Genomic DNA, 13,876 nt, shown 5'->3' with positions numbered 1-13,876 from the left:
GATGCTATTCTTGAGAGTGTGGGGGAGGGAAAAGAGAACAGTGGGTGATAAGGTTGCTGGATATGGAGAAAAACAGCAACCCAGTAGTTGGGGGTGACACCTGGGATACAATCTCTGTTTGAGGGGTGTGGAGACCTGGCCTCCAATCCCTGGGCTGGGAAGATCCCAGGTGGCAGTTTGGTGAGAAAGGAAGTGAGAAGGGTTTTTGAGACAAATTTGGGACTTGGCACCAAGAACTAACTGGTGAGTGAGCAGAGAAGTTAAAGTCTGGTTTTTGAGGGTAAATGAATTTCAGGAAATTTCTAACATTGGAAAAGGAGCCCTAGCAGGTCAGATTAAGGCTGGGAGTTCAAAGACTGGAAAAACTGGAAGTTGAATTAAAGAAAATACTGGGTGAAAAAAAAAAGGCAAGAAAATAAATACTGGATGAGGGAAAGGGAGAGGTAGGTTTATTGGCATTGTTTTCATAGGGTAAGTAGACTCTGGGTGAAGTGTTTTAGAAGGTGGAGGGGGTAAGCTAAGGTGAGGAGGAACACAAAAATTTGGGTGTGTTCTAGATTTAAGCTGAATAAGAGTTTGGGATGGGCACTGAGGGTGTGGTCTAGAATTCTTCGAGGGTGCTAAAGCTGCAGAGGGTAATGTGGGTTAGGGAGGACATTTTAGGGAAAGAAACCTAGCAGGTAATCGAGGAAGGTCTGGAAGGGGTGAAGTCAGACTTAAAGGCTGAGGTTGGAGGAGAGTAGGTGAGCACGTGAGGAGTGTGCTGGGTGAAGATGGGCAGAGGATTGGAGGCATGCAGAGCCAGGGCTGAGCAACAGGCCTGAAGAAGGTGGAGCGCTGGGAAAAGCTGAGGAGGGTAACTATTATGTTATCAGGAACTGGCCTGTCCATATTCTGGGCAGGAATACAGGGCAGTCGTGAAAGTACTTCAGGGGACACCCTAGTTGGAGGGGTAAGGGTGGTACTGGAGATATGCAGGGTGGACATTTTTCAGGAAGAAATGTGAGGGACTCTTGGGTATCTGGATGGAAGCTGGGTTACTGGAGAGAGAATCAGAGAAGGGCTCAAAATGGAGAATCTGAGCGAGCAATGGGGGGCCTGGGGGTGTCCTGGTAAGGAATGCGAACGTTCCGAGGGTCCGGTGCCAGGAGATCCTCAAAGTGACAGGATTTCCAGATGTCGGGTTGCGACAGCGTCCCAGGTAGGAGTCTGGGGTGGGAGCAGGTTAAGCAGAAGAGTCGTGAGTGACTGGAGCGAAGGCTGGGGCCGACCCCAGCGGGCGGCGGGGACCGGGAGGCCGGGCTCACCTGGGCAGGCTGTCCTGGAAGTGCATAGTGGGCACGATGCTGCGCTGCAGGTACTCGCGGGGCCCCGAGCCTGCGCTAAGGCGCCGACACACGGGTCCTGGGCCCCCTGCAGGGCCCCGCGGCCGGGCGCGCAGCAGTAGCAGGCGGGCCACCATCGTTCCGGGAGGCTGCGGCGGCGAGAAGGCGGAGGATGCGGAGTCCGCGAGGACTGGGGTGAGGCCGCCACCCCCGGGGTAGCCGGGTCGCTGAGTCAGCAGGGACTCGCGTCCGCCCGCCGAGCCACTTCCGGGCCCGGCCCCGCCCACCGAAGGGCCCGCCCACCGAAGGCCCCGCCCACCGAAGGCCCCGCCCACCGGCGCGCCCGCCGCGGGGAGGGTGGCGCCACCGCCTCCGGGCTGTGCGGTCTCCCCCCTGGTCTCCCTTCAGCTCCCAGGGCAGCCGGGGAGACGGGGACCCGAAGCTGCTCCTTGCTCCTGTTTCGGAGCAAATAGAAACTGGAGCTGAAGGAAAAGCAAAGCTGAAAACAATGTTTAGAAACGTGTGAGCCGGGGATCCCTGCGTGGCTCAGTGGTTTAGCGCCCGCTTTCGGCCCAGGGCATGATCCTGGGGACCCCGGATCGAGTCTCACATCCGGCTCCCGGCATGGAGCCTGCTTCTGTGTCTCTCACGAATAAACAAAATAAAAAAAAATCTGCTAAACCTAAATCTGGTGGAGGCTCCGTCCGTCCCTACGAGATCGTGGGCAGAACCTTTAAACCTCTGTTTCCTCGTCTAAGAAGTAGAGGTTTACGACCGATCAAAGTACTTTTCTCGATCCTAGATATGAAATAAGGTGATTTGGTCGGTACAGTGCCTGGCAGGAAACGGTGGCGACGGTGGTGGTTGTAACTGGTGACCCGTGACGTCTGCCCTATGAAGATTTGGGACATAACCGCGGTCAACGCCGCCCAGCCGCCCTGCGACCGCCCCCGAGGTGGTGGTAGAGAAAATGTGTGCAGGAGCGGGAGCCCGTGGAGATGCCCGGCCGGCCTCCGGCTCCGTGGAGATCTGCCGCTGGTTCTAGGGAGTCTTCCGTGCTCTGTGGACTACACGAAGCTGCCTGTCACCACACAGCACCCCCAAGTTTCCTTCCAACTCGGACTCTAAGAGCTTAGGCCTGGGACAGAGATCTGTTGGCTCTCACCCATCACAAAGCAAATAACCCCACCACACTCGGATCCCTGCTCTCTGCTCCCATGTCATAGAAGAAAGAGAAGTATCAAAAGACATAAAACCACGTTGGCTGGCTTGAGGTACAGAATTCCATTCTGGGAACTTGGATTTTTCTTAGCTTCAGCTCTCTTCGTCATGGCCCTCTGTGATGGAGGTACTGGGTGCATTTGGTCTGTCCCCTGGCTGGCCAAGCAGTGGCGGAAGCTGGAGCACATCAGAAAGTGCACTGGCCGGAAAGTCAGAAGACCTGAGTTTTGGTCTCTGCTCTGTCTTTAATCTAGTTAGGTACCCCTGGCTGAGCAGAAAGATCACAGACCAGCTCTGACACTTATACAGTGGTAACTACAAACCCTTAAGAACTGAACATAAAACTTAAAAATACTGAATATCTAATCTGCCTTCCCTGAGGGGAAAACAGACAAAGCTGACCCAAACCTAACAACATCAGTGCCATTTGCCTACAGTGTATAGGGCCAGAGAGAGAGTATGAAATCTTTCCTTAAATAGATTATTCCACCAGCGGTGCTTGGGTGGTTTGGTCGGTTAAACTACTGACTCTTGATCTCAGGTCAGGTCTTGATCTCAGGGTTGTGAATTCAAGCCCTGTGTTGGGCTCCAAGCTCAGTATGGAGGCTACTTAAAAATTAAAAAAAAAAAAAAAAATCATTCCACCCAATTCAACAAACGTTAGGAGCTCTATATATAGAGCTAAGGGGATCAGAGGACACAGAGAAAACAGCAGACCCAGTAGAAGAACAGTATTTCTAGAAACAGAAGGCCAAGGAATAGTACTAATCCATCCAATATAACAGCTGGAAAAAGGGCTCAAAAGCCTTCCATGGGTGCATGACTGATAGGAACAAATCCAGCCCCTCATACCAGTGGCCAAGACCTTCCAATTCTGGCCCTCCTCTGCTTTTCCAATCCTCGCTGTAGGGTTGAAGGCAGGCCACACTGAGATAGACCACTCTGACTTGAAGATTCTTTTGAGTTGAAAGCAATCAAGACCCTACAAGCTGGAGAGAAACTTTTGCCCATCCTTTAATTACATAAAAGAATCTAAATTGGGGGGGGGGGGGTGTTTCCCAGAATAAGGATTATTAGCAGAGATAAATTTTATCTGAGTGACCACATGTATTGCAGGGCAAACATCTCATTTACCAAACATCTGCTCCCGTTCTTCTTCTTCTTCTTCTTCTTCTTCTTCTTCTTCTTCTTCTTCTTCTTCTTCTTCTTCTTCTTCTTTTCTTTCTTCTTCTTCTTTCTTCTTCTTTTTAAAGATTTTATTTATTCATGAGAGACACAGAGAGGCAGAGACCTAGGCAGAGGGAGAAGCAGGCTCCCTACAGGGAGCCCAACATGGGACTCAATCCTAGGACCCCAGGATCACGACCTGAGTGGAAGACAGACATTTAACCACTGAGCCAGCCAGGCGTCCCACCAAACATCTGCTCTTCTTACTGACCTATGAATTGTATTCCTTCCCTCTGAAGTCCCAGACTCCTATACCACTGCCCCTTAGTTCAGCATGATGCATATGCCTCATTTTGCTTGACTATCTTTGGAATGCCCGTGTCCATATGGATTCCCCGTATGTACACTACTAAATCTGATTTTCCCCTGTTCCTCTGTCTCCTGTCAATTTGGTGTTTAGTCCAGCTAGAAGGACTCTTGCTCATCAACACCAGCATGTCACCCCAGGGACCTATGCTGTAACACTGAACTACTCAGTATTCCCAGAAATTGTCCTTACTCCATGCCTTTTGTTTAGATGTGCATCCACCAAGAATGCTCTTTCCATGCATCTCTGCCTTGTACACTCCAACATCCTTCAAACCCCACCTCAAAACCCATAACCTTGAGGAAGTCTTCCTCAGTCTTGTCTTTCCTCTTTCCCACAAGGACATATCTCCCCCTCTATGGCTCCACAGCACTCTGTCCTCCAATGTAAACTGTAAATAGATTATGATTGATTTAATTAATAGTTCATATCACACAATAAAAGTTAAGGTCCTCCAAGGCAGAGATCTTGTTTTTATTTATGTGCCCAGGTGTCTAACACAAGGTCTGTCATGGATAGCTACTTTCCTTCTTTTTCTTTGGGATGGCCTTGGTGCCTCTATCACTTGGTTGGTAACCATGAGCGGGAAGACTGGAAACACCAACTTTTGCTGTGTAAAGGTCAAGAAAGTTCCTCTACTTAGAGAAAAATCCTGAAGAATACATTGTTTGTATCAAAGTAATCCCAGAATTCTGCTCTGCTACAAGTTCATATGAAAAAGCAGAACATAGTGAACAGGTTGTCAGGTTAAAGTTTTAAAAATATATGTATAGAGAGAGCCCCAGGATCTATATATAGTCCTGGGATCTATCTATCTATCAATGTGTATATATACATATGTATATATGTACATATATATATGTATTTTTTTGAGAGAGAGAGTATGCACAGGGGAGAGAGAGAATCTTTTTTTAAATATTTTTTAACCTTTTTATTTATTTATGATAGTCACACAGAGAGAGAGAGAGAGAGGCAGAGACACAAGCAGAGGGAGAAGTAGGCTCCATGCACCGGGAGCCCGACGTGGGATTTGATCCCAGGTCTCCAGGATCGCGCTCTGGGCCAAAGGCAGGCGCCAAACCGCTGCGCCACCCAGGGATCCCCGGGAGAGAGAGAATCTTAAGCAGACTCTGTGCTGAGGCTGACTGAGCATGGAGCCTGACACAGAGCTCGATTCCATAGACCTGAGATCATGACCTGAGCCGAAATCACGAGTCAGATGCTTAACTGACTGAGCCACCCAGATGCCCCTTACAGTAATGTTCTCATTCAAAACCAAGGTTCTTAGGGAAAATAAACTTCAAATAAACATCAGAAAATTTCACATTTCAATGAAAAAGAGACCCAGGTGTTCGAAGAAATTACAGGAACTAGCACATAGTATTGGCTTGGCAATCTCAAGTTCTTTGGTTCTATCAGCTCTTACCTGGACCAAATATTGCTTAAAATAAGGAAACTCATAGACCAGGACTCAAAAATTGATTTAGTGGGATTTGTTATATCAAACTCCAAATCTTTAAAGAGAAACAGCACGTGATAAAGTATGTAAATACAAAAAATTGAAACCCAAGTATAAAAAAATGTGCTCCCTGTCCCATTGTGATGGTTAATTTTATGCATCAGCTTGACTGGGCTAAGGGATGCTCAGCTCAGGCTGGTGGTAAAAACATTACTTCTGGTGTGTCGGTGAGGGTGTTTCTGGAAGAGATTGGCATTTGAATTGATAGATGAAGTAGAGAAGATTACCCTCACCAGTGCAGGGGGGCATCATCCAATCCATTGAGGATCTGGATAAAATGATAAGGCAGAGGAAGGGTAAATTTGTTCTCTGCTTGAACTGGACATCCATCATCTACTGCCCAACAACACCCATATCCCTGGTTCTCAAGCCTTCCGGTTTGGACTGGACCTACCTCACCAGCTCTCCTGGGTTTCCAGCTTGCAGACAGACTTCTCAGCCTCCGTAATCTTGTGAGCCAATTCCCCCTAATCAATCTCTTTCTTTACATCTATATATAATCTGTTGCTTTTGTTTCTCCAGGGAACCTTGACTGATACGCTGTTTAAAAAACTTTTTAAACTCATGTGTGGATACACTAGATATTTGATTAAACTAATGAATAAAGAATTTATGGTATGTGAAAAAAATCTGTCATTTTAACTTATAACTAATCTGACATTCACTTTTTCAAAAAAAAAAAGATTTTATTTATTTATTCATGAGAGACAGAGACACAGGCAGAGGGAGAAGCACGCTCCATGCAGGAAGCCTGATGTGGGACTCAACCCCGGGACTCTTGGATCACGCCCTGGGCCAAAGGCAGGCACCAAACCTCTGAGCCACCCAGTGCCATTCACTTTTTGAAGCATTGTCCAGACCCAATGTGAAATGCTGGGATTTGGGAGCGAATGGTCAAGAAAGAATTCTTGAGGCATCTTTGGTGTTAAAGGGTCGTCTTATTAAAGCATGGGGACAGGACCCATGGGCGGAAAGAGCTGCACTGGGGTTGAGGAGTGACTGATTATATACTTTCAGCTTGGGAGGGGGTTAGAGATAGTGTACTCTCCAAGGAATTTGGAAACAAGGTTTCCAGGACTTGGAGGGGTCAGCTGTTGTTAGGAAAAGGTCATTTACTACTATCTAGTAAATGCTTAGTCATGAGACCCTTCAGATGTATCAGCGGGCCATATGCTTGGGGGATGATTGCTAGCATGTACCTTGGAGGGTGGGGGTAGAGATAAAGGAAGTTCCCAAGAGGATTTTTTACAGGATCCTGGGGTTGGGCTAATGTCAAGCTAACGAGCAAAGTGTTAACATCGAGGCAGCTAAACTCCTTGAGGAAGATCACTCTGCCTGTCTCCAGTACTTGGGAATAGGCTGTAAGTTATAAGGAAGTTTAATTTTTCCCTTTTGCCTTTGTTTTCCACACCAGAACTACTGGAGGAAGAGAACAGAGAGTCAGCGCATAAAGATCTTACAGGGTCTCCAGGTGGTTTAGAAGGCGTACCTTCTGAAGTGTCCAGAGGACCCAGGTCAGGCAGCTCAGACAGGGGTTCTGGTCAGCTGAGCTGCCAGGCCGCTGGGTCCCTGGTTATCAGGAAGCAATGGACAAGGGGCTGTGAAGGCATCTATGCTGGGCTGGGGCGAGGGGAAACTGCTCAACCCATAGTTGAGCACATCTCTGAGGAAGGCTCTGCCCCTCTCTGGACCCGTGACAGTAGATTCCTGACTTCTGTTGTACCCCTGTGTGCACTGAGCTCTTCCAACATCAGAAAGGTTAAACTCACCTCCAGCCTCCTCCAAATGTGGCCATTTTTTCCTTGTGGACTTCTCTGGGAGGAGCAGCCTCTCTGCCCATCGTCCCAAGTCAGCACTGGGCAGAAGGAGAGAAGGGACTCTCAAGACACGAAAATAATGGCTTTGTCCCACCTCCAAGGTGTGATGGGATTATAATAAAAGACAATTTTCCGGGGTGCCTGGTGGCTCCTGGGATCAAGCCCTGCCTCAGGCTCTCTGCTCAGCATCGAGTTCTCTTCTCCCTCTGACTCTCCCTCTGTGATCTCTCTGGCTCTCACTTTCAAATAAATAATGTCTTTCCTAAAAAGAGAGAGGGAGAGACTATTTTCCAATGGAAAACTTTGTCCTCACTGGGTCCTTAGGCCCCTGTTCTTTTGTGCCCCTTTGCCAATTTTAATGGGCAAGACCCTAAATGGGAGAGAGAGAGAGAGAGAGAGAGAGAGAGTGCATGCACATGCTCTGGCTTAAAAAAAAAACTCACAGAATTTAACCACATAAAAACCTCCATCAGATGTTTTAAAAATTATATGAGAAAAGAACAATTAATGACAAATAATCCCATCAGCTCATGTCAATAATTTGGCATTTAAAAAGTCACACACAACTTCCAGGTCTATGGTGAGATCAGTGCTTCCCAAGGGTGACCCAGAGGCAATGCAAAGGTGCGCATCAAAGATGATGAGTATCTGCAGACAGGCCAATAAAATGAAGGCCTTTAGAACAATTTAGGCTTGAAATAAAAGAAATGACTGGCCAATATTCGCATTCTATTGTTCACAGTTAACAGAGTTATCTGAGCTATAGACAGCTATCAGGATATGTGGATGGATGACTGACAGGTGGAGAGGGATGTGATATGCACAGAGTAATGCCACATGGAAGCTAAATGGTGGAGGCATTGGGTAGACAGATAAATGCAGATGCAGAGAATCAGAGAATGCATTTTGAAAAGAGCTCCAGGGGAGTCATAGGGACATTAGTGCTTGAGAAACGCTGGTCTCTTCTGTTGGACCCACACCACCTACCTCATTCTAACAGGGAACATTTGTCAATGATATTTGTATATTTATCACTTTGTAATTCACAAAGCACACTTCAAATAGTAAAAGGAAAGGCAACACAAAAGCATTTACTGCATCCTGTGCTGTGCACTGTATCTATATGATCTCATTAACCCTTACGACCATCCTTCAAGATAGGCAAGGTTCCCAACAGGTGCTCCCAGAACTCGAAGAGTTTGACCGATGAAATCCATCCAGCATGGATTCCCAAATCAGACTTATTTAAAGACACCCTGCTGAGCCAGAGCAAGCCTGTGACTGTGACGAAATCCACATGATTAACATGTATCCTCCTAAAGGATCACAGTATTGTCCAACACATTCTTTTTGGCCCAGAGATCCTAAAGTTCTTTGGTTTAATTTCAGAATGCTACTTTAAATCAATTTGTTTCCATATTTTTGAGGACCTTTCAGATGGGATGCAACCAAAGCCTCTCTGTGATGCACCGAATGTCACGTTATCAGAATTTCCATCTACCTCATACAGCTTCTTTAATTAGCTGAACATGGCAGGAGGAACAATTTTGAACTGTGCTCTATGGGTCATCCACATTGTACTCTATCGGGTTCCTGATAATTTGAAATAGTGTAATATGAGATAACAATAAAGCCTGACTTTCTGTATACAACTTTAAAATAATGCAACTCACTGGAATTAAGAAAAAAAATCAATCAGGACAGATTTCAAAGCTGGGGTAAACTGTGGCTGGTGTTCATATTCCTGCCACACGGTGGTGCCACTGTAGCCAGTGAACAGAAATCCGCGCAGGGTCCTGTCAGTGCCACCTAACCAGGCTGTGGTTCACAGAGTCTTCTAGCAATCGTGTTGGTGGCTTTTATTTCGTTTTTGTGGTTTAAATTCTCTTTAAGTATCTTTTAACGATGTCATCCAGACCTGCCATGAGCGGCAGTGCTCCTGAGAGAGCTGGAAAATCGATTATAATCAAGGGAGATCAGCTGTGTGTAACCCCCTGATACCCTCTGCTGTTCATTAGCAGAGACCACGCCACAAGATATTTGAGATAATATTGAGACCAGACAAAGCAAAAGTATGCTACAGGGGCTGTTGACTGATGATTTCCTAGAATGCATTTCCCTAAGAAATACACTTAAGTGAAAATGAGCAGTGAGTGACGGGCACTTGGATTCCCACCCTGAGTTGACGGGTTTGTTTATTGCACGTTCTTACCCATATGCAGGCAGATCCCTGGTGACCAGAGTCTGGCTTGGCTGCTGGCTTCTCTAGCAGTTAGGCCCATGGACCATGGAGAGACCATCTGGGTTCAAGTCCTGCTCCCACTACTTCCCAGCAGCTTGTTTGGGGACAACTCGTTAACTCTCTGCATCTCATCAGAAAAATGGGCACTTGAGGTGCCCAGCTCACAGGGTTGCTGTGTGAGAACTAAATGTCTCAGTGCCTGGGACAGAGTATGTGCTCATTACCTGTTAGCCCCGGCCCCGGCTCAGGGCTACTCCACATCCCCTAGAGAAGGAGAGTTTCCATCAGAGACAGGGCTCTTCTTCATCTCTATTCATATCTGACACGAAACTAAGCACACTCTTCTCGGAAAAAAATCAGCGTGTTATTCAGCTCCCTGCCAATCTCATTTTGGAATCCGTGGGAAAACTTCTGAGTTTTCCTAAAACCGTAGGAGAGGCTGTGATAGCTCCATGAATCGATGCTGGCAAGATGTTGGCAGAGTCTTCAGGGACCCGTTCCTCCCTTTTGCCCTGTCCCCCCCTCCCACTTCTCTGGGCTTCTCTGGCCACTTCCTCACATCCCTGGACACAGCACCCCACCAGCCAGGCCCAGAGGTCTCCCTGCCCCTCCCTCGAGTCTCAGAGAGCTGCACTCCATTAGAAACATCCTTACTCCTCCTCTGGAGGCCTTCCTCCCATCTCTAGGGAACAGGCTACTTTAGGGACAAGTGCAATGGTGAGAAAGGAAAGAAGGGGGTGACAAGGACACTTTTCTCTCTCCTTCAGAATGGCATTTAGGTGGGAAGATTTAAAGGGGCCAGTTTTGAGGGCTGGGAGTGGAGGTTGCTTCTGATAGGGAGACTTTGACCCAGGACCCCCTAACTCAGCTGCAAAGGTCTGGAAAAGGGAGAGCAGGAGGGGATCCTTGGAGCTCCATCCCTGCCAGGGTTCAGAAGCTTTCTATTTTTTTCCCCATAGACCTGAAAGATTTTAGTTACCAAACTGTATTTGCATTTTTAAAAGAGTCTACTAACTTTTCCATTACACACACACACACACACACACCTGGGTGTATAAACAAAAGAGGGGCCTCAGGGAGGATTGTTGGGGTAAAAGACAGGACAAGAGATACAAGCCTTCCAATGGTCTAGGATTCAGAGGTCCTCACTTTGATAAAGCTCTGGAAAGAGCCCTGGAGACCTGGACTATTACCCTTAACTCAGCCACTAATTTGCTGTGTGACCTTGGGAAAGTCACTTTTTCCATCCTTAATTTCGAAAGTGAGGGCATCTGACAGCATGATCTCTGTGATCCTAGATGAGGGCTCCCCTCTCCATAAAAGGCTCTAGTCCCTGAGAGACACCCAGTCTTTGTTTCTGCCATAGTTCCTTGTACAACTTCCAGCACAATATAGGTACTTGGTACATTAAGTGTTTGATGAGTGAATAATAAAAACAGCTGTCATTGCTGGACATCTCCCATGTGCCCAGCACTGTACCAGGGACCTTTATGGATATTCGTATAATTCTGACAACACTTTGAGGCTGGGGATTTCTTTTTAGCTTCTGATGCAGGAGGTTGAGTTGGTCATGCCTCTTGGCTATTGTCCCGTTGTTGTCATTGGTCTGTGCAATGCTCTTTCTGCTTTAATCCCCCACCCCACCCCCACCCCCGCCACTAATCTCCACTCCTGTCCATCTCCTCTCATGGGTGTCTATTTTAACACCTTTGATACATCTGTAAATATGCATATATTCTTGTAAAATATGTTCTCTTGTTTTGTGCATGCTGTGTTTTGTGTTTATGTCCACAGTATTGTAATACATGTGCTCTGCTTCTTGTGTTTTTACCCAACACTGTTTTAAAGAGTTGCCCACATTGTGGTACGTGTCTAGTCCACGGCCTCTGACTGCTGTCAGAATCCTCCAACTGCAGCCCCACAGCTTCCTTGTTCATTCCTCTGGCGGGGAAACCCTTCAGTGCCTTTGTGGTCTGCTACCTCAGCACCACCGTGACTATCCTCCTACACATCCCCTTCTGTGTCTCTTGTAAGTGAATTTCCCTGGGATATAATCCCCCCCCCCCCAGGAGCCCCTATGGTCCCAATTTTAGAGCTGAAAAACAATGCTCACATCACACAAACAGAAATTGGGGATCTAAGATTAATTTCCAGAATCTCTGCCTCCAGATCCTGGTCTAGTTCCAAGGTGCCTCTATAAATAACTGGTCCAATCAGCTCAACAAGTAGTTCTCTGTTATGTGGATCTCAGTAATGAACTCAGATAAACCGACTGGGTTGTCTAGACATCTTGGCATTTGCTATTAAGGGCGTACTCCCCGTGGTGGGTACATCGCCCTGAGACTGTGGCTTGAGGAACTTAGGCTTCTTTGAATTATGATCTCTTGTGCATTACAGCAAAAAGCAGTCAAAAGCATGTCCCACATGTATCGTCTTACTTCTCATAACAACCCTGTGAGGTAGAAACAGTCATTTCCATTTTATAGTGATAGAAACTGAGGTTCAGCATCATTGAGCTGTACAGGGGCATGGCTGAGAACCAACTCTAGGCCTCTGGGCCTGAGTCTCGTGTAATTTCTACCACCACTCCCACCACCACTGCCCCCTCACCCCACCATCCACCCCTGGAGCTCCTAGCCTAGGGAAACAAGCCTGCCCCCCACAGTCAGGCATTTGGATGAGATCACAAAAGCCCAGAACCTTGAGCCAGTTGTTTGCAAATCCTGTCTGCAGATGTCTGGCATCTAGCAGCGCCAGCTCCAGCCAGGAGAGACCCCAACTGGCACACAGAAGGGAGAGGGACAAGGCGCCAGGCAAAACTTCTTGCCTGGGCGATTCCGGAACTGCGGAGCTCTCCACAGTTTGGGCTGGTGGCAGCAAGGTGCTGACCTGAACCAATGAGGGGACAATCTGGCTTCTCTCTCCTGCCCAAACCCCACCCTGCCCAGACAGTGAGAATGTTAGCGATGGCAGAAGAAAAACTAATAGCCTCTGCTTTCGAAGTCTTTCCTGATAAATATCTCCAGTTTACTTGATTCCATTCCATTCAGTTTGCAAAGCCGTGCACTTTGAAAAATGTACTGTAGGGATCCCTGGGTGGCTCAGTGGTTGAGCATCAGCCTTCGGCCCAGGGTGTGATCCTGGAGTCCCGGGATCGAGTCCCAAGTCAGGCTCCCTGCATGGAGCCTGCTTCTGTCTCTGCCTGTATCTCTTCCTCTCTTTCTCTGCATCTCTCATGAATAAATAAATAAAATCTTAAAAAAAGAGAGAGAAAAATGTGCTGTAGCTCCATCTGACAAACATTTGCCATCTACTCTGCGCCAGGAAGTGTGCTGAACACTGAGGTTTTAAATGATTAAGCTCATGAGTTATGGGACACTGAGCAAGGAACCTCACCCCTGTGAGGGGTCAGTGATTCACTAGTATCTACGACACAGGGTGGTTGCAGGGCGAGTGCTGCTCAGCACAGAGTGAACACTTGACAGTGGGTTTTGGTGGTGTTATTACTCCATGTGGTAAGTGAGGAAGGTGGTAAATATGAAATGTTAGGGAGCCTTGGAGAGGAAGAGCGAATGCCCTCTGGAAAGAGCAGTGAGGCCACAGTGGGCTCTTCTGGGCAGAGATGATATGTACCTGATACTGAACTGTGGGGCATCTTCCCTGGGGAAGAAGCATAGGCAGCAGAGGGAAGTGTGGGTGACATTATGATGTTCCTGCCCTCTGTAAAGTGCCTGTAGCCTGTGTGGGTCTCTTCCAGGTACCACAGGCAACCACAGGCTGTGGTTGCATCTATGTCCTTCCAAGCCTGTCTTCCCCGAGACTAGAGTGCCTGAGGCCTGAACCTATGTGGTCAACCCTTAGCATGGGGGCATCCACAAGGGAAGTCCCCATTAGGGATTTGTTAGGTGACTGAAAAACACAGGAGCATAAAAAAGCATGAGCCATACAAGCAGTGGTAAAGATTTCTGCTGGCTGGCATGTTGAGCAAACATTGGGAATGGCAGGGATCAAAGCTGGAAGTTAGCAGTGGTTAGGCTGTCAAGTGCCCTGTGTGGTGGGCAGGGGATTCCTCTGGATGGCTCAGACTAGAGTGATAGAAATGAGAGAGATGAAATGCAAAAGGGAAAAAAAAAAAAAAAAAAGATCAGTCCCTAAATGGATTTGTAGGGGTGAGGGGTGAGTGGAAAAAGTCAGAGATGGCATTCAGCTTCATCTTGA

At 47.5% G+C, this 13,876-nt stretch overlaps 1 protein-coding gene and 1 long non-coding RNA gene across 5 annotated transcripts in view; both read right to left on the bottom strand.

Annotated features, from left to right (window-relative positions):
- Positions 1–1,616, bottom strand: part of CPT2 (carnitine palmitoyltransferase 2) — a 36,772-nt gene extending 35,156 nt beyond the window's left edge. For 3 of the 4 annotated variants that reach the window (XM_072820272.1, XM_072820269.1, XM_072820271.1), the window contains exon 1: positions 1,308–1,616. In XM_072820272.1, coding sequence (XP_072676373.1) covers positions 1,308–1,462 — 155 coding nt within the window. In that variant the 5' untranslated portion in view covers positions 1,463–1,616. The remainder of the gene's footprint in view (positions 1–1,307) is intronic. The other variant, XM_072820270.1, reaches the window with a different exon arrangement.
- Positions 1,617–7,307: 5,691 nt separating this feature from the next.
- The window catches only part of LOC140630319 (uncharacterized), a 43,601-nt gene continuing 37,032 nt past the window's right edge, over positions 7,308–13,876 (bottom strand). The window contains exon 5 of the long non-coding RNA XR_012028089.1: positions 7,308–7,454. This is a non-coding gene — a long non-coding RNA (uncharacterized lncRNA). The remainder of the gene's footprint in view (positions 7,455–13,876) is intronic.

This window comes from Canis lupus, chromosome 3 (genome assembly GCF_048164855.1).
Source record: "Canis lupus baileyi chromosome 3, mCanLup2.hap1, whole genome shotgun sequence".
Classification (NCBI taxonomy): Eukaryota; Metazoa; Chordata; class Mammalia; order Carnivora; family Canidae; genus Canis; species Canis lupus.
The sequence above is the reverse complement of the archived record's forward strand: the minus strand, read 5'-3'. Positions and strand labels throughout refer to the sequence as shown.